The sequence below is a fragment of the Glandiceps talaboti genome, chromosome 2 (genome assembly GCF_964340395.1).
Source record: "Glandiceps talaboti chromosome 2, keGlaTala1.1, whole genome shotgun sequence".
Taxonomy (NCBI): Eukaryota; Metazoa; Hemichordata; class Enteropneusta; family Spengelidae; genus Glandiceps; species Glandiceps talaboti.
The window spans coordinates 26,356,738-26,376,675 of record NC_135550.1 but is presented as its reverse complement, the minus strand read 5'-3'; the positions used below and the strand labels follow the sequence as shown (position 1 = coordinate 26,376,675).

Genomic DNA, 19,938 nt, shown 5'->3' with positions numbered 1-19,938 from the left:
CAGTACTATAGAGGTTTTCAGTTGCAGTAACAATGACGGGAATAAACATAACACTCTTTTACTCTCAAGAGGTGGAGGGGTGGGGGGGGGGGGGTGTTTGTGATCATGTACTGCCATGTAAAACATAAACACTTCACATTCTTTGACATGGACTTCATTTTTGCCAACGTATAGGCCAATCATTATTGTGTGTACTGTGTGTACTGCTTCTCACATATGAGTATAGAACTATAGTGACTGAAATGTTTGTTATGTCATAATTCAACATTACTGTACAAGTTATACAATGACAAGTATACTTGTACAATAGACAAAACTGTTCCATTGTCTGTTCTTACTGTATAGGCAGTGCTATTGTTTTGTAATCACTCAATAACAAAGCATGTTACAATGTGTGGAGTCTATTGATAAGTGCTATTGTTGTGCTGTGTAAGTTATAAATAATTGACCGTGATACTATGCAGGCACTATTGACATTTATAGCGTTTTGGACTTGATACAATGCTGCCATGGTCAACACAACCCATTAAAACTATAAATTTGAAGGTTTATTTCTTGTCATAGTCAGTAAAACCAATTTGACAATTTGACATTTACATTTGTGATTCATCACAGCCTATGTATAAGGTAATTGAAAGAATCTCTCCCAGCCCATCTCAGTCTGGCTTTATGTGACCTTGAACAACAATCAATACAGTGGTAGTACAGAGAGGATAGACTGAAAACAAGATAGAAGGACAGTGGATTCATCAGTGAAATTTTTTATAAACCTGACAACCTGTTTTGCCCTGTTGAGAACAGTCAACCATAATCAAATTTTCCCATTTCAATATGAGATTGTACTCTGTAATATAACAACATTACAACTGATATGACCCAGGCATGGAGATATTTATGTGATGGCAATCAGTGTTTGTCTATTAGTTCATTCATGGTTCAACCAGCATGAAGTTTAGATCAAAGGTCACTGGACAGTAATTTGTTACCATGGTAGATGAGGTCAGTAGAGGATGCATGGGGCAATCATTTGTTTATTGTTACTTGTAGGAAAATTTACTGTATACAGTTTGGTTAGGGCATGGATCTATTAGGGGAGACTTAAAGATTCATTGGAGTGAACGCTTTAATTACATTATGTTAGAGTAGAAACAATGGTGGATCTATCAGTCTTAACAGTTGTATCGCCAGAATTATCTAAATACTTTAGAAATAGCAAAGTGTAAACCAGGCAGAATATCAACAATAGGTCATTATGTACTGAGATTTGGTTAGTACTACTATGGTAAAACTTTTCATGAAGTACATAAATTTGTAAGTTGAAATATGATATTTATTGGGTTTAATCATAGACATATGGGTTGAATAGTTGTGCTATTTTACCTCTGTGCCAAGCTTAGGTATTTTATGCTATGTTTTACTTAACAATTGGTTATATAGTTAGGTGTCCTTACTTAAGGTGTATCCTTAAAATCATTTCACAATTTGGTTTTCATTGGACTTATTCCACAATCAAAAGTCTCATCATTCAGTATGGCATTCTATTTATACAATGTATTGAGGTGTTATTGAGATGACCCTCAGTGTCTGCCAAAGTTTGTATCCTAGGTGATTGGCCTTGAAATGTGAATATATAGATGTATAGTATATAATAAAGAATACTTCTTGGTCCCAGTCTGTGTATAAATATGGCTAGTGTAACTTTAGGCTATTATGTACTGGTAAGTCATAAAACTAGTAAGTATGTACCAGATGTTATGATAGTGTGTCAGCTGGTACTACTACATTTGTAGATGGTATTATAGATGGTGACCTTAGGTCATAGGATGATGACTATTTTTTGACACTTTGACATTTCCTGGTACGTGTATCTATGTTTTGTCAGAGCACTTGGGCATGTTTATATGTACTTCATAAGACCTTGTCTTTGTAAAACTCAATTGTCAAAAATGTCATCAGTTTGCCTTCAGATTTTGATTTTTTTATGTGGTGTATGCTGACCTTATGAAGGATTTAAGGCTTTGAACACTTAGTAAGAGTTATCATAAATATGATACACCTGGATCTGCCTGTAGGGGGCAGTATTGCATTCACAAAGCACATATACAGTACATGCAGTAGTGATCGTCATTTTAGTGTATCCATATGCAAATTAGAATTCCACATCTGTGACAGTCATAGAACAATAACTATATTTTGTTTTTTGTAAATTTTTACTGACAGTTTGTTCTGAACATCAATATGGTTTCATTGCATATTTTGTCATCTGAAATATTTCAGAATATGTTTTTTTTTGATGATAACCATTAACATATGTTTTATGCTACATTTTGATATGAATGTGGTGTGTGTACATGGCAAATTAAACCTGTTGAAACATATTGGTGGTCTTTTCATTCAACACCGCGTGATAAAAAGCATTTAAATATAGGTACCGTTCTATGCAAATTAGTTGTAAATAACAGATGATATATGTCATAGCACACAAGCTGCTTTCCACACTCTTGTATGTGTATACGTTGACAGTTTGCTACCAGTTTTTGGTGTAATTTACATAACTGACGATGTGATGGTGTAAAAATAAACTACCATCATGTTCCGAAAATACTTTGATGAATTTAGACCATTCAGCAAACAGAATCCTAAAACACAAGAGGAAGCTGAAAAACGATCTGAAGCCGAAGGGTAATATAACCTTTTTAGATTTTTCAGTTAATGATTTAGTGGTATCACTTTTCATTTTTCATACAGATTTGTCGTCTGTACAACCTCAGTCATTGTGTAATAACAGTATGAAATGTCATATGGTGGTTGGAGTTCTTGGATTTTTTGAATGTATTGTCATGTTGCCTTATAGTCAATTTATTTATATTCAAGGTCATATCTATTTGTTTGTATGAATGGTATTTATCTAAAATGTCATAATATTATTGTGATGTCATCAAGAAAGAATGTTACCTCATAAATCATACAGACATTATAATGTCCAATAAATGATAAAGTGTAGGGTGATATTCTGTCTTTATAGTTGGTATGTGTGTCTCTCTGTGAGTTCACGTGGGAGGTATCAAGTGAAGTGCCATATGTGAGGAAACATAGTTGTATTACAGCCACTATGTATACTATAGAGCATCAAATGTAGACTGCTGTTTACATTGGCAATCTAATCTTGCCAGCCTGTCTGTCTGTCTGTCTGTCTCTGTCTGTCTGTCTGTCTGTCTGCCTTTATACCTTCCAAGTTGATACAAACAAATCATTGATAATAACAATAATAGTAATGTTATAATATAATAATTAATATAATGCAAACAATTATAACAATTGGTTGCCATAAAACCACTGTCATCTGTACATGGCACAATCCAACATTATGGTCTGGCTTGTGAGGATAATAATCTAAATATTTTTTTTTCAACGTTAAAAACCATCATTTTTTGCCAGAACAAGACAGAGAGCACCCAGAATCTGATTAAAATGTTAATGTGATTACAATATTCTTTTTCAATGTATATTTTATTTGACAGATTTGTACAAACAGAAGCAGTAGCACAACAATGGGAATCCCAGGGTATACACAACCCCCAAGAAGTCCTAGAGGTGAGATTTAGAGGGGATACATGTACAATAGTTGTAACTTTTTACCATGACACTAAAAGGTCAAGGGTGAATCTTTGTTAGTTTTTGGCATTGACCGGTTATTGTATTAATGGACTCAAAATTGATATCATAATGGCATGTGTAGGAAGTAACCAAAGATATTTTTACATGGTGATATGACACTTGCAGAAATTACCAAAAAAATGTACAAATTTTGCTGATGTTTAGATACTGAAGATACATAGCTTTCCTTTGTATTAAAGTAACTTGTTTCATCCATAATGTTTAGTGAACCCTAGCAATATAGCATGCTGTAACACATTGAATAGATATTGAATAGATTACAACAAACTTTAGTGTTATCGTAATAATAATTTATGAATTTTTGTATTTTTATTTTTAGATTGAATTTCATTAAAAATGTTCTTTTGGGATAAATCAACACTTTATTTTCAAGAGTCTATGCTATCACAAAGGATTAGGTCATTACTTTTTGTGTGCTATAATTATGCTAATGAGAATGGGTCGAGAGGTCACTTAAATATGATCAAGAGGTCACTCTATAAATATGTTAATGAGGTAATGGGTCAAGAGGTCACACTATGAATGTGCCAATGATTTAAATTTAGTGCTTAAAGAATGTATTAGTCATTATGTTTTCTTTCCACCACCAGGCTATCGAGGTAGACATGGAATCTGGCAAGATTAATATACAGGACTTATCTACAGCATTAGAACATGTCCTACTAACTACTGGTGACGATAACGGTGTTTACCAAGCAGCATTGACAACCTATCAAACTGAATTGAAACATCTCAAATCTCAACTTGATAATGTTAGTGGAGAAAGGGAAAAATTGAAACAGGATCTGGTTGAAGCTAATTTAAGAAATGCCACACTGGTACAGGAAGTTGATGATAGACATGCTAACATAGAAAAGAACATGGAAACCAGATTAATGTATGTATTATAGTTACAGTGTTTTATTACATAAAATATCAGATATAGAAATATTAAATAAGGGTTTATTGTGATACTCATTGATGTGAGTTGGAGTGAATGCATGCTTTATAGTATTGCGTGGAATATAATTTATTCCATTTCCAATGTATAAATTAACATTTCATATTGACAACTGTAATAAGATATTGCATGCACACCATGTCTGTTTCCTGTATAGAGTTCAACAGTTTTTTCCTAGTACAAGAATGAAAACAGGATTTCTCTAAAATGTTGCCTAACTAGGGAATAGTTAGACTTAGAGAGCTAGTGCTTTGAAAATATTTACATGTAGATGTATGTATAATTTATGTACACACCGATAAAGACCTAATATGTGCTATGTACAAATGTATGTATGGCGAGCAGATTGTACAGTGTATGACTATCAATTATATGAACAGCTGGACTCATCATGTACTTTATCGGACCACAAGATTATTGGATAAACAGAAAATATTATCCTGTATTATTTGTATATCCATTGTATATTTTCCTAAACTTTGTGCTTTATTAAGTTATAGTGCAAGATGAAACTAGTGACTAAACCCAAAGCCATATCACCGTGTAGATTCATGTTCTTGAATTCAGCACATTTCAAGTTGAAACATAGTGTGCTAGGTTGTAATACTGGAAATATATAAATTGCACAGCTGTTAATGTGATTTTTTTTACAAAGCATCAGTATTGCCGGGATACATAATTCTATGTATAATCATTACATTTGTTATTTCTTAAACTCTCATTTGACGAGGAAATTTTATGATTTTCACAGAGAAGCAGAGAAGAAACACCAAGACAAAGTCAACACTCTCCAAATAGATCTAGACAGAGAGAGAGAAATGTTGTCGTTACAAGCTAGTAAACAAAAACAACAACTAGAAGAAATCATAGAACAATTACGAAGTGAGGAGGCATTACTAAAAGAGAAACTAACATTAGCACAGAAGGAAAACAGTCGATTAGAAAGGGAAGTAGTGGAAACAGCTGAACAGTTAGATGAATATGAGAAAACTAACCAGAAATTACAACGAGATTTAGAGGATTATAATGAACTACAACAAAGGGTAAGTGACAAAAACTGTATTTGTAGAATATAAGTTATCGATAGAAAGAAAATAAATGCATATACCCGGTACCATTTACTTGTAAGGACTTTAGTTTTCCAATTTACATCTTGTATGTAAAATTCGTTTGTCACACATTGTGTATTTTTTACATGTCTTCCTACCTGGTGAACATATTTATCCTTTAATAGTCATATCTACAATTCATAAATATCATTGTCTCACTTGTACATCAATTCAGAGATAGAAATACATGATATTTTGTCTGGAATGGTAGTATTTCCATACACTTTGATAATAATTCATGAGATCCATGAGATCATGACAGTGGGACTGTAGCATTCATCACTTTTGGCTTTATGCATTCAACTTTTTGCTGTCGCAAAGTACATTGATTTGATGTTAAAAAGAACCCCACCAAATACCATCATACTGGTAGATGTTTTACACAAACAATTTCTTGTTGGTAATTCTAGACAGAAGGTTTATAATTTCACGTTCAATCACTGATTTTATTGGAGAAATTTACCTCTACTTTTCAAAAGTATAAGACCTTCTTCTTGCAGCATGCACCATTGTATGTGTCTGAGAAAGTTTAGTTGTAAAATGTAGGAATTCAAATCAAGAGGGTGAGATATTCATAGTACACGTCTGTTAATATATCACTCCCTTGACTAACTTAATGTACATTTCATACTAAAATACTCATCATCATTATCTCCTGTGCCATCTTCCTTCCCACAATACATCTGAATACAGTTAGCTGAGATGGAAGCCCAGGAGGACCATATCAATGAGAAACATGTTCAGTTTTATCAACAGAATTTAAAGGAATATCAGGAACAGAATAGAGTAAGTTAACAAAGGTGTCAATAAATGTGTATGTGACAAATAACCATTGTCATTGTTTTTGAAATTGCATGTTTTTTTGTTGTAGTTTTCTGATAGTTTTCTTTGTGTCGCTATTTTGTCCTAGCTGTGTTATCTTTGTGTTCATACTGTGTTAGCTTTAAGTTATACTAATTCTGTATTAGCAATGTTCACTGTTTGGACATTTGGTTGTTCTTTCTAGCTGTGTTGTTTGTTGCAATTGACATCCTGTTATAATGTTTTTGTATTAATTCTGACATAGTTGTGTTATTTGTTTATTTGTGGCCTGATATTTGTTGTCATAATAATCCTGTTTTAGTTATTTTATTGTTAAAAGTTGTAAAGTGTATGTAGAGGTAGTAGTGCTTGTATTAATAATTCATAGAAAACCTTTATGGGATAGTACATGTAGAGCCTCTGTAGGTATAACTTGCCACTATCTTATTAATAAATTTACCTTTACTTGAAAATTGTTTGATAACTCTGATTAGTTGTTACCTCTCTACTAATAATTGGATGCATGATACTAAGTACAACTAACTTGATGTCTGTGTGTAAACAACCATAAAAGAGGTACAGACAATTTGCTTGTTTGTCAACAAGCCCAGAAGACTTGTTTGTCCCTTTACTCAATCTCAAATTGTCCCTAGTCTTTCTAGTCTTCCTAATTTTCAAATTACAATGTAAGTTTTTGTTAATCTACTGAACAAGAAATGAGAACTGTGGTACTTCCAATCTCATATCTTATTCTATTCTGACAATATAAAATGTATTTTGTAAGTTTCTCAGTAGGCTTTATTTGATTCCACCAGGGTGTGAATATATTTATATATAAATGTTTCCTTATTTCTGTGATGTTCATTCACATACATGTAATTGAAGGAAACGTTTAGTTTATCATATTTTCTTTTCTATATACTTCTAATATTATTTACACGTGTTTTTGTATAGTATCTTAGAGACGAAAACGATGAACTACTTCAACAGATTCAACTACTTCAACAGCAACTATCAGAACGTAAGCTTCGTAGGAGAGGTAGCCGTTCACGTGATCTTAACCAACCCAACAGGAATGGATCAGTGTTGTCAGATTATGCCAAACCAGTTGTTATCAGGAGAAGAGATACAATGTCATCATCAGGTGAGGCATAGCATTGTTATATATGTAGTTGTTTGTAAAAACATTGTGCATTAATAGAAAGATCTTGACATATTCAGCGCATGTAAAACCACAGTATCAGTCTGTTTGGTAAGAACACTTACTTGTGTATTCTTTGAATTTGTCTTTGATTCAATACAAAACATTTCTATGTGAATATTATACAAATAAAACAAATTTGACAAAATTCATTTGTCCAATAACTACTGCTACATATAACTATATGTTCCTATGTCAACGGCAGAACCAATGATGTCATGTTGAGTTTACTTTTTATCCTATTTCAGAAGATCAATCAGAAGGAGACGATGCCTCAGCTATTAGTTCTGGTAAGAGGAAACAGCCTCCACTTGCTTTAACTGTGAGGCCAGGTGGGGATGGGGGGTCTGCAGAAGATGAAGATCATAGCAACAAACAGCAGGATGACTGTAAGTTGGGCTACTATTGGCCAATTCAGATAGTAGTTGCACCCGCTGTATACCACCAGGTACTTGGCATGTTATGGTAAACACCTCCTTGCCCCTCCCCCTTGGCTTAAAAGTTGTTGCATGTGAAATAGTCTCTCGTTGTGTTGTTGTGTTGCTTATGATTAGTATCTTAGGTGTAGTATTAAGTGGTTGTAAACAATCAATGTGATGATAATTGTAGCATCTGGTAAGTGTAGTCAGTAGCTAGATTGGTAAGTGTGTAAGTGTTCAGTAAGTGTAAGCAATTGCTGATATTGTACATATAGTATTTGGTAAGTGTAGTCAGTAGCGAGATTGGTAAGTGTAGTGTTTAGTAAGTGTAAAGTAATTGCTAAGATGGTAATTGTAACATTTGGTAAGTGTTGCTTTAAATAACAGTTGCTCTATTGGTAAGTGTTGCTTTCAGTTATTGTAGACAGTTGTAGATATGTAATTTTTATGTTGTTGTAGATTAGTGTTGTCGTCTGAGTTTAAGAAATGAATTTTTCTGATTTTATCTAATGTTCAAAGCCACAAATGAATTGCTTTGTTTAATTTGATGATCAAACTATTTAATACTTCAGTAGCCAAACATGCCGAAGAGATTGCACAGTTAAAGAGAGCACACAGTGAAGAGATTAACGAAATGAGACATAACATAGAAAGAGAACGTAAAGACATAGAACAGGCTTACAAGATGGAAATAACGGACTTAGAAGATAGCATACAATTAGAGAAAGAATCCTTTATGAAGCAGAAAGACAGCTGGATAGCAAGCCTGGAAGAAAAAGAAAAATTTGCCAAAGAAGAAAAAGATGACAGGGAAAGAAAATTTAGGAAAGAAATATTACACATGAGAGAAGAATTTGATAGAGAGAAAATGGAACTGTTGCAGAAATTTGCAAGGGAGAAGTCAGACCTACGGGATAAATTAGAAGCTGAGTACAATGATGATCTGGATTTGAAAATCAAAGATGTTAAAGAAAAACTTCTCAGAGATAAAGCAGAGCTGGAAGATCGATATACTAGAGAAAAACTTGACATTGGTCAAGGCTATGCCAAGGACAAAACACAGACAGAGATTGAATTCAAACGAGCAAAATCTAATCTTGAACTTCAGTACACCGAAGAGAAGTCACAGCTGGTACAGCAACATGAACAAGAAAAAGCAGAGTTAGAACGTATGTATAAGAAACAAGTAGCAGAACTAGAACAGATATTTGTAGAAGGTGAAGCAGGCTTGAAGGGACAACTTAGAGCTGACTTTAATGAACTTCTAGAAAAACACAAACAAGAACTTGAAGCTTCATTTGGAAAGGAGAAGTATGAGATACAGGCAGCATTTGATAGAGAAAAAGAAGAACTAGAGAGAGAACTAGATATGGAGAAGGCAGGATGGTCAAAGAACAACCAAGAAGACAGGAAAAATATTGAAGAGAAACTGAGGAAAGAATATGAGATGGAAAAGAGAAGTTTGGAAAAGAAACTCTCTCAGAAAATTAAGGTAGGTCAGAACTTATCTTAAAATTCATTTACTAAACTAAACAATTGTTATCTGGATATGATACAATTGATGCACAAAAACGGAACAACCACAAACAGTTAGCATGAATAAAAACAGTTCCATTGATTTAAATCTTGTAAGCTGTACTTATCCATAAACACTTCATGCAATAAACAGTGATTTTAGTTCTTTTTGAATGCAGAAAGTAATCTACCATTGGTCTATTAAAACACTATCTGTGAAATGTAACTCCTATACATGCATATCTATATCTACTGATGGATACTAAGACAAGACTGGTAGACAGACAGATTGACAGACAGATGGATGGATGGATGGATAGATGGATGGCACACAGAAAGAAAGACAGACAGACGCAGGGAGAGGCAGACACAGACAGACAGACAGACAGATAGACAGACAGACAGACAGACATACAGACAGACAGACAGAGAGACAGTGTTTAGTATACCTAGCTTTAATTAGATTCTACTCTGAAAATACTTTAATCACACTCATTTGATGAATTTCTTTCTTTTTACAAACTTCTCTTTCCCACAGCGGGAAACAGAAGATGCCTTTGTGGACCAAGTTGAAAGAATAAAAGAAGCACATGAAGAAGATAAAGAAGATATGAAAAAAGAAAATCAGAGCTTGCAAGATAAACTAAATCAAGTAAGTAATTCAATGATTATATCACTGTATTAGGAAGCCAACAGAAATATTCTTATGTCCGAATATGAAATTACAGTATGCTGAAGTAGTTTGACCCATGTTGTTGCAAGGTGGACTTGCTAGAAAGCTCAATGGGTTGTATCGTCTATTACATATCTCACATTATGAAAATATTCAGAACTACACATAACATATAATATATGCCCTATCTCAGACATCATTTTGAAGTTGTGGCTATTCTGAAATTGGAGATATGTATTGGACAATCATCAAGATGTGTTTGTCACTATAACACATCACATGTCATACTGTCAATGCTGGTTATAATGCCATGTCATCAATAGTTGCCAAGTCAACATAGTTATTGCCAAAAACAGGCTGTAACAATGTATGCATCACTGGAATAGCATGTATGATGGATAGTAGTATTCTAGTCAAAGAACAGCAATGCAATTAATTTTAGGGATAATGATGTAAATGATAAAGCCAAAATCTGTATATTGTATGTGTGTAAGTGACAGAATGTTGGTGAATATTAAAAAACAAGGCATTTATTTATTTTACATGTATATTATTTTATCAGACACTGTTGAAAGTTGAGCAGTCTGAGAAACGTCTTAAAGCAATGGAGGTTGAACGAGAAGACACTGTGAGTATGATGAAGACACAGACTGTACAGGCAGCACAACAAAGAAGTACATTTGATAAGGTAGGTGTAAACTTTATGGTGGACACTATCTACTACCTGGTAGCAAGTCTCAGGGAGACAACACATTATAAGTACAGCCACTTCACTATTCAAAGGCTAATATGTCTTCAGTGGGGATGAAAATGTACATTAATAGTGTAAATTTCACAATAATATGGGCTGAATTAGTGCCGTACAGTTTCTAGAATGCAATTGTATTTTACATATACAGCAGACTAAATTATTATTTTCCAAATTTTAAAAATTTATTGATGTTGACACATAGCAAAAAGATAATTTTTATGAAAGTTTGGATTGTGTCTCAGTAATTGCTGCCAAAACACAATTAAGTGACAGACAAAATAAATGTATGTATAGCTCATGGTATATTTCACCTCTTTACAGCAGGGAAATGAGTACTTCACTAGTCCACCAAGCACTTCTCCTGAAATTCATAGAAAATTACGACATAGAGAGAACCTGCTCATTAATAGGGTATTTTGTAATAACTTGTAATATCATATTTAGGATACATGTATAATATAATTTAGCTTTAATACAACATTCCTTCTACCTGTATTTCTATTGGGTTATCATTGGGAATATCAATGTTAAAAAGGAAACCATGGAAATGCCAAACATGAAGTTCCTTTGTTACAACTGCAAATTTGATGATCACTGAAAACATGTGAGCATAGCTGCACTCATAGTGTTTAGAGTTAGTACCTTATTTGTCAGTTTTAGCTCTACTACTGGTAGAGTAAATTGTGGCATGGGGATAACAGTCAACACTTTGCCTACTAGTACTAGGTGGGGGTGCACCTGGGGTATCCAGTTGGGAAATTGTTCAAGACAATCAGTTTTGGTCTGATTTGTGTATGGAAATTCTGTGTAACAATTAGGAAAATTGGCTAAATTTTAGCCCCAGTGAAAATAAATGTTGCATGTCTTTTAGTTTGAACTGAATAGGTTATGCGGAGGGGGTCTATGGTTATATAATATGTACCGGTACCATTTGTACAGTAAATTATGTGGATAGGAGTAATATGAAAACTAACAAAAGTTGTGTTTGATAGAATTTTCGATACAATTTATGATACCATACTTGTATACAATATTTTTCACTTCTGAATATTTACAAGATTGAATGATAAAATCTTGACATAGTGATATTAGGGTCAATTTCTACAAGGATTTACTCATGACATATACTTGCCATTCCATCCCCAACCTATTCCACCACATCTCCAACCCACCCCCGCTACATCACACCCACCCACCAATCCCACCAAAAGGCTAAACTCCAACCCACCTCTGTTTTCATTTAGGGTACACTATGATAGAAAAATCATCTCAAATTGAAACTCCGTTGAGGAAGAAACTGTAATATTCATACAATTTTGAACAAAGGAACTATGTTGTGCATTTGTCTGTTTAATTCTGTCTATGTTACATACAATGTTATCACATAGTCACTGCATGTCAGCTTGTAAAACATACTGCAGCACCATAGAAAAACACATTGTATTGTATAAACCACATTTGCCAATGGTTATCCAGTTTACAAATGCAATGAAAGACATTGCAGCAGTCCTTTTTGATCTTATGCATTGAATATAGTGTTCATGCTTAATAATACTGTTTTATATCTGTGGTACAGAACTGCCACTTTGTTTTACAACATTTTACCAAATACTGGTACTATCATTGCCACAACTTGTAACAGCCTGCAATACATACCATCTAACAACCACTGTTTAATTTCTGACAGTTACCATGGGTTTACATTTCATTGAAGATTCATATTTGAGATTTAGGAATGTTTCTTGTAAATAAAAATGAAAGACAAACATCATGTATGCATGTATGAGTGGTATATATGTATATGTATTTCAAAATTAAAACTGATGAGATGCAGTCATTACCAAACAGCATTTATTCAAACACACTGCCATATTAATGCTAGAGGCACTATAGGAAATGATAGACAAGACAGATTGTATGGATTTATAGGCTGTATATTTTGTTGAATTCACTTTTAACGTATTCAGCAAATGTGGTTGACTCAGTGCATGTAAAGCCAGCTGAGTTCTAAGGTTTATACACATATACTCAGTGTTGGTTGGGTTCAAGTTTCTTCACTATTAAATCAAAAGTTGAAATTTGGACCAAACTGTAAGTGTTGAAACCTTGAACTCGGTACTGTTACTGTCTTTGCATGCAAGTATATCAAGAAACTTGAACAATAATGTAACTAAGGCACAGATACAGTAAATAGCATTGATAGTCTTAATTGAAAATTGCATGCAAACTGTATGCTATATGTATTAAAAAAATCTCTTATCTTTTGATCATGTAACATTTACTTTCAGCCTGTCTTTTGATGAAGTACTTCTGTAAGAGGGGAAAGGTTCCATTCACAGTTTAACAGATTTCTGTGACATTGAGTGGACATTAGTAATGAAATGTTTGTTCACATTTTAGTAACTGTAACCCTTTTAGGGTACCTGATACAGTAAACAAGTGGAATGATCCGTTAGTTTGAGGTTCCATCCACATTGATATTATGTTAACATATCGGTATATGGTAGAATATAACAGGTTTGGGACACGTGTATAAAAGTGTCCACTGAAGATGATACAAATCAGGTTTATGCTAGGGAGTCTAACCTTAACCCGACCCTAAACCTAACTCCCTATCTTGTTCAATATGAATGTGTATCTACTGTACAGTCAGTCTTTTGTTTTTTCATTCTTACCAAACAGTCTGAATAGAATGTATGTGAACTTTGTACATCTTCACTTAACATGAAAGCCTGGAGGGTCTATGCTTCAAGACTGGCCTGTCCTTAGGAATGTAGTCTTTACCATGTTGTCAAAATTCCTTTGACTTTCTGACTAATTTCACAACTCAGTGTTGTTACAAAAAATGTAATTATTGTTGTTTGTGTCAAGCTCATACAGTTCTTCCACAGTATTAAAATGAGTAGAAAATTTGCTTCACTTTCCGACTAGTTTTGCACCTCAGTGTTGTTACTTATTGCTAATTGTATATAAAAACTCTCCATACATAGTATACCTATCAAGAGGTAGTATACTATGTATTAATGTAAAGTAGCTTGGACTCCAATAATGAATTGTAGAAATGTGACAATTGACAAATATTTCCTGTGTATACATACAGTTCTTACCATTCTTCAAGTCAGAGCAACCATCCAGTCAAGCCAGTGATCAGAATGTTGAATCTACAGTAAGTTGACAAGTATCAGTAATGTCCAATGTGGTGATAAAATATGACAGTGTGCAAAGTAGTCTAGTAGTAGTACACCGTAGTTGATAGATGCTTAGAGTTGGTTTTAGTATGGCAGTTAAACAAACAATCATGTGTTATGTCATTAGCTCATTGCCAGTTTAAATGAGTCACCAACTCATGTACACCTACCAAATCATATCATGTCATGTAATTTCTGAGTAAAATTGTCTTAAAAGTCATGTTAGTGGGTAGTTTAAAATGAATCCTATATAAAACACAACAAAGTTTGAATTTTGATTTTGAGATAAAATCCAACAAAACCATTTATTATTCATTAAATGCCACCACTTTGTAGCTAGCTGTTAATATCACCCACCTAACCCAACCAAGTAGACCCCAAAAACTAGTAAAAAAGCCAGTATTAATAATTACCCCAACACCAATAAAATAAAATCACTAAGAAATCTGTTATGCTGCCTGTGTAATAATGTATTAAACACAATATACCTTTGCAATGCCTGTCTGTAGTTAATATCCTCCTTTCCTTTCCTTTATCTTCCATATGTTCATACATAACTAAATGTTTTCCCATTCTATTCTGTACTAACAACCGTTGCATAATCTATACACTCATTTCTCTAAGGCTGCCTATGAAGAACTGGAAAGCCAAAAAAGTTTGTTAGAATTAAAAGTACGAGCTTTGGAACAGAAACTGAAGACTCGTTCTCAGCCTGAAGGAATTGGTAAAGGTGTTCAGGCAACTGCTAGCATGACAACAAAAATCACTCAAACTGCAGAGGAGAGAAGAAATAACAGCACACAAACAGAGAGAAATGTACAATCTCGTGCACAGCAAACTTTGATGGAAGGTGTGAGGCCAGAAAGCAAGACTAAATCAACTCAAATATACAGCAAAGACACTTATTCAAAAGGTGTACAGTTTCCAGAAGCTGAAGGAAAGGGATGGTTTCATTGGTTGATGAAAAAAGAAGAAAAGATTGCAAACCAAGCTGTCCAAGCTACTGTAACATCTCAGAACAAAAGTGTGCAGGCTGTTGATGATGTCATCAAAACACGTGTTATCGCAACTCAGACTATACAGTTAGAACAAAGTGTGATCAAGAAGGCAGTGACAACACAAACTGAGTACAAAACAGTCAATGAATGTGTTCAAACTACTAGAGACTTGATAAAGAGTGTGAATGAAATAGTGCAAACTGATAAAGACTTGATAGAGGGTGTAGATAAAACTGTACAAACTGATAAGGACTTGATACAGTCACTGGTTGCAGAGTCTGTTCATACAACTACCAAAGCACTCACAGAGGTTGGCTAATACTGTATACTTTCAACTCAAATTTGTTTACTCTTGGTGATTCATTTTTCACATTTTCAGTTGATGGCTTGCTTACTTGCAATGTATAAGCTTAAAAACTTTTGAACGCTATTCCTGGGAAAGGTTTTATCTTCCCTTTAGGATAGGATTAGCATGTTTTAAAAAGGTCAAAGGTCAAAGAAAGTGTGAGTTTGAAAAGGTGATCAGCGCTCTGCTCTCTCTTGGGGAAAAAGTTAGCTAGTTGTATCAGTGGTGATGGGTATAGTTTGGCAAATGCTGAAAACTAACTGTACTTGCTTACTGCTGGCATATAGGCACTCAAATGCTCCACTAGTTAGCAGTAAGCAAATAAAGCATGGGAAGGATAAATTATTGCAAAGAAATTGTTTTCTAATTTTTACATTTCATTTTATGTTTCAGGCCAAGGTAGAGATGTTAGAAGAGGAAAGGGCAGCTCTTAAAAGAGATTTGAAAAGTGTCAATCAGAAGGTTAGTTGAATGTTATAGATTGGTCCATAGACCCTTTGGTGTAGGGTTTAAGATTGGTGATATGTGAAGTCATGATGTAGTTTAGACATTGCTGGCTGTGGAGTTTGTAAATATCCACATTTTGTACAGTATCTCAAGAACTATACCACATAGACATTTCTCAAACATATTATTATCAGTGTTGACTTTTCACTTTTGAATGTATTTCTTGATTTTGTCCTGTTAGAGAGAATTTCAAGCTACTTCTACAATATCATAGACACTTCAACACTGTGTATATTACACTTAGAAGGTGTGTGTTGTGTATATGCAGGGTGTACTTTCTATTCGTCTTGAGTTAAAGTTAGACTCTCAATGTCAAAATTTAATATTTACTGAGCAACTATTCAGAGTTTGTGGAAGTGAAATGAAAAACAGTTGCAATATTTAAATGACCAGTACAGGATGTTGTATGCTTACATTCTTTCTTTTTTTTTAGTGTCACATGTAATTACTGTACGTTGAACTTGGTGCATATATCATTGAAGGGGTCTGTTAGATATACTATACAATGTAATATGTTAGGACAGTATCTTCTTAGATTTCAACCAATCTGACAAAACTAAAAAAAGTGTTAAAGATGGAACTGTGTCTTCAACAAAGGTTTGTTAAGATATTATGTTTTAGATGTCTGATTTTTGTTCTTTTATTAGTTGCTTGAAACCAGAACAGCAGTTTCCTTAGCACAGTCTCAACATATGAGGGAAATACAGAGACTTCGAGAACAGAAGAGTGAAATTACTGAAAAAGAACTGTTGACCTTGAATAGCAAGTTAAGTGAGAGAGAAAGTCGACTGAGAGAACTGGAGAAAACCATCTCAGAGAAAGAGGAGGACATCAATGGAGTGCTGAATCGTGTCAAAGTTCAATATGATGCAAAGATGAAGAGCTTGAAGGAAGAGAGAGCTGAGCTGGATAAGAAACACCGGACAGCTAGGGGGCTTTTAGATGATAATGTCATCCGATTGAAAGAACAGGTATGTAATTTTCATAGTTTGTGTTCATTATAATGTTATCAGTCATAGAAAAAGATATGGTAATCCCTTCATAAGCATCATTACATTGATATATAAAATATGGACAATTCAATTTTCTGATAAGTCTTTATTTAATGTAATCAGTTTTTGACCAAAAATTTGACAGCAATTTAAGGATAATAATTAGTTATATTAGTTCCAGTGATGTGCCAAAAAGTTGCAGAAAATTATAATTTTATTTAAAATTTTGGTGGGAAAATGTACATGCAGAACATTCATGCTAAACACTGGTATATTTGAACCAGACATTTAGTATCAGTATATCACTAAAACATTATGTTTATGATTGCAGACAAACACATGTTGACATTTGCCAAAAAATTACCAGAAAAAAGAAGATATTTTGTGTGAATAATTTTTGGTTAGATAATTTCTACAGAAGATTAAATAAGTTCTGAGATCATTAAAGATAATAAATTTGTTCATCATTGCAGTTTCTGTGAAATGCATATATTGATTACAGATATCATTACGTTGTCTGTTCACAGCATTACTAAATTCAATAACAACTGTATCATTTCATTCATAGTACAACAAGTCTGCCAAGCGTGATATGCTGTTAAAGGAACTATACATAGAAAATGCTGAGTTAATGAAAGCCCTGGCAGAGACAGAGGAAAGAGAGAAGACAGCTGAGAGAGCTGTGTACCAATTAGCTGATAAAAATAAAGCCCTGACCAGAGTACTGAGGAAAGTCTGCCCTGCAGCACTGTAGATGGTAGTAAGAAGAGACCTTGACCGCGATAGCATACTAAAACAAAAGGCTTCTTTATGACACTGTAGAGGGCAGTAAAACAAAGCTCTGACTTGAACAGTGAGGAAGTCTTCTTCATGACACTAAAGGGCAGTACACCAAAGCTCAGAAGAAAGTCTTCCTTCCTTGTTGCACTGGAGAGGGCAGTATTCTAGCCAGCTGATAAAAAACTTTAATAGTGTGTTATTACAAAAGTACCATATAATTTCATTTCGTTAATTGTAAATCAGTTTCACATGTTATTAGTAGAAATAGTCTTCACATATATGGTTTAGGTGGCTGAGTACCTTGCTGTAGACAATCCTGAAATTTAATAATATAGTATACTTTCATTGGTGTGAGAATTGTCAAATATTCACCTTGATGTACAGTGATATTTGTTAGTGTTTGATACAACAACAATGAGGAGTTACACCAAAATTGTAAAGTCAGCAGGCTGACAGATGTAATAGGAATAGATAAAGTGCCTTAATATCCGTAGAGAGTTCTATCATGCACCATTGGGATCATTCCACTGTGCAGAAAGATCTATCAATGTTCCCGCTCAGTGCAATGTATTATCTGTGGTAGTGATTCACTGTGGAATGAACTCTGTGGTGCATGACGGGATGTAATACATCAGTACATAGCTTATTGTTCCCGTCCAAATGCACTGTTTTATACACCTTGACAGCACTACGCACTAGCTGACTGACACGAAGTCATTTGATTCCAATGTTGATGAAAGCAATACATATATCAAAGCTTTAATGTATAGAGTTTGTATAAATGAATGTCAGGCATTACAACAAACAATATATCTGTGTATTTTATTGAAGAATCATTTTTTTTACTGAAATTTAAATTGGAAAATGCCAACAAGAAAAGAGGAATGTTAGTTCCTAGCAATCAATATCGTGTGATTTTATGATTCATATTATGAAGACAGGAAAGAAGAGTGATCATCATGTCAGCATAATTGTGTGCCGTATTTAATCATTTGTAAAATTGTGACAAACTTTTAATATATATGAATTCTTAAGTGATATGATCTATTTGAATGTCAATCATTTTATGAATATTTATGAAACATATTTTATTACTTGTAATGTTTTATAGATGAGTGATGGGGGGGGGGGTGATGGTTAGGACTTGTAGGTGAATGATAATTGGGAAGGGGGTGTTGATGACAATATATATTTTGTACAGATTGACTAGAATAGACTGGTGTATAAATAGTTCAGGTCTTCCATCCATCCATGAGGGCTTCATTTACTCTTTAGACTTAGATAGACGGTGATGACAAGGTACAAATGTGTGTGAATACGGCCAATCAAGAGAGTGAGATACTAATGACCATGAAAGGTACCATTAGGTTTGAGATATATCTACCTAATCAGATAATGATGTCATCAATATTACCAATTTTTTTTATGAATAATGGTGTCAAATTGAAAATGACAAATTATGAAATCTTGAAAGAATTGAAAAGACGAGTCCCAACTCAGGGAGGCACAAAATGAATACTATATTGTTTGTGACATTGTAAATGATAGACAATGATTTAGAGTCAACATCACATTGACCATAGAGTTGAACAAAGCTATTGTGACAAATCAAAGTGTTTATTGTGTAGTAGTATAATGTAAAGGAGAACACGATATAACTGTATTGTAAGTTACATCCCTGATTGCTATGATTGGTAGATTTCATTGTACTTTGACTGAACTTGATGTTGACAGTGAGGCCTTAGCAACAACTTTTGTAGTGAGGATATCTGACCCAGATATTCCGTACATGTCGGGCAATAATCATTGATCAATCATAAATTTCAAATCAAATTGGTGATATCACTTTTCTGTCCTGTATTTTGATAATAATATGTATATATATATATTATGTATTTAATATGCAACTTTCTGTTATACTATGAATCTTACAAAGCCTTTTATACCTCAATAAATTGATATAAACATAAGGAAACTTAATGGTGTTCACTTTAATGTTGCCATATCATCTACACACACACACACACACACACACACAGA

General features: G+C 33.8%; 1 protein-coding gene across 7 annotated transcripts in view; it reads left to right on the top strand.

The window, feature by feature from the left end:
• Nucleotides 1-19,830, top strand: part of LOC144451668 (uncharacterized) — a 27,133-nt gene extending 7,303 nt beyond the window's left edge. Inside the window, exons 7-20 of one of the 7 annotated variants that reach the window (XM_078142574.1) lie at nt 3,522-3,594; nt 4,269-4,555; nt 5,370-5,661; nt 6,421-6,513; nt 7,483-7,672; nt 7,981-8,118; nt 8,721-9,640; nt 10,202-10,315; nt 10,899-11,024; nt 11,409-11,498; nt 14,900-15,583; nt 16,013-16,081; nt 16,774-17,097; nt 17,687-19,830. In XM_078142574.1, coding sequence (XP_077998700.1) covers nt 3,522-3,594; nt 4,269-4,555; nt 5,370-5,661; nt 6,421-6,513; nt 7,483-7,672; nt 7,981-8,118; nt 8,721-9,640; nt 10,202-10,315; nt 10,899-11,024; nt 11,409-11,498; nt 14,900-15,583; nt 16,013-16,081; nt 16,774-17,097; nt 17,687-17,872 — 3,586 coding nt within the window. In that variant the 3' untranslated portion in view covers nt 17,873-19,830. Of the gene's footprint in view, nt 1-3,521; nt 3,595-4,268; nt 4,556-5,369; nt 5,662-6,420; nt 6,514-7,482; nt 7,673-7,977; nt 8,119-8,720; nt 9,641-10,201; nt 10,316-10,898; nt 11,025-11,408; nt 11,499-14,187; nt 14,254-14,899; nt 15,584-16,012; nt 16,082-16,773; nt 17,098-17,686 lie in introns of all 7 variants that reach the window. The other 6 variants (XM_078142596.1, XM_078142582.1, XM_078142567.1 and 3 more) reach the window with 6 other exon arrangements.
• Nucleotides 19,831-19,938: the final 108 nt, after the last annotated feature.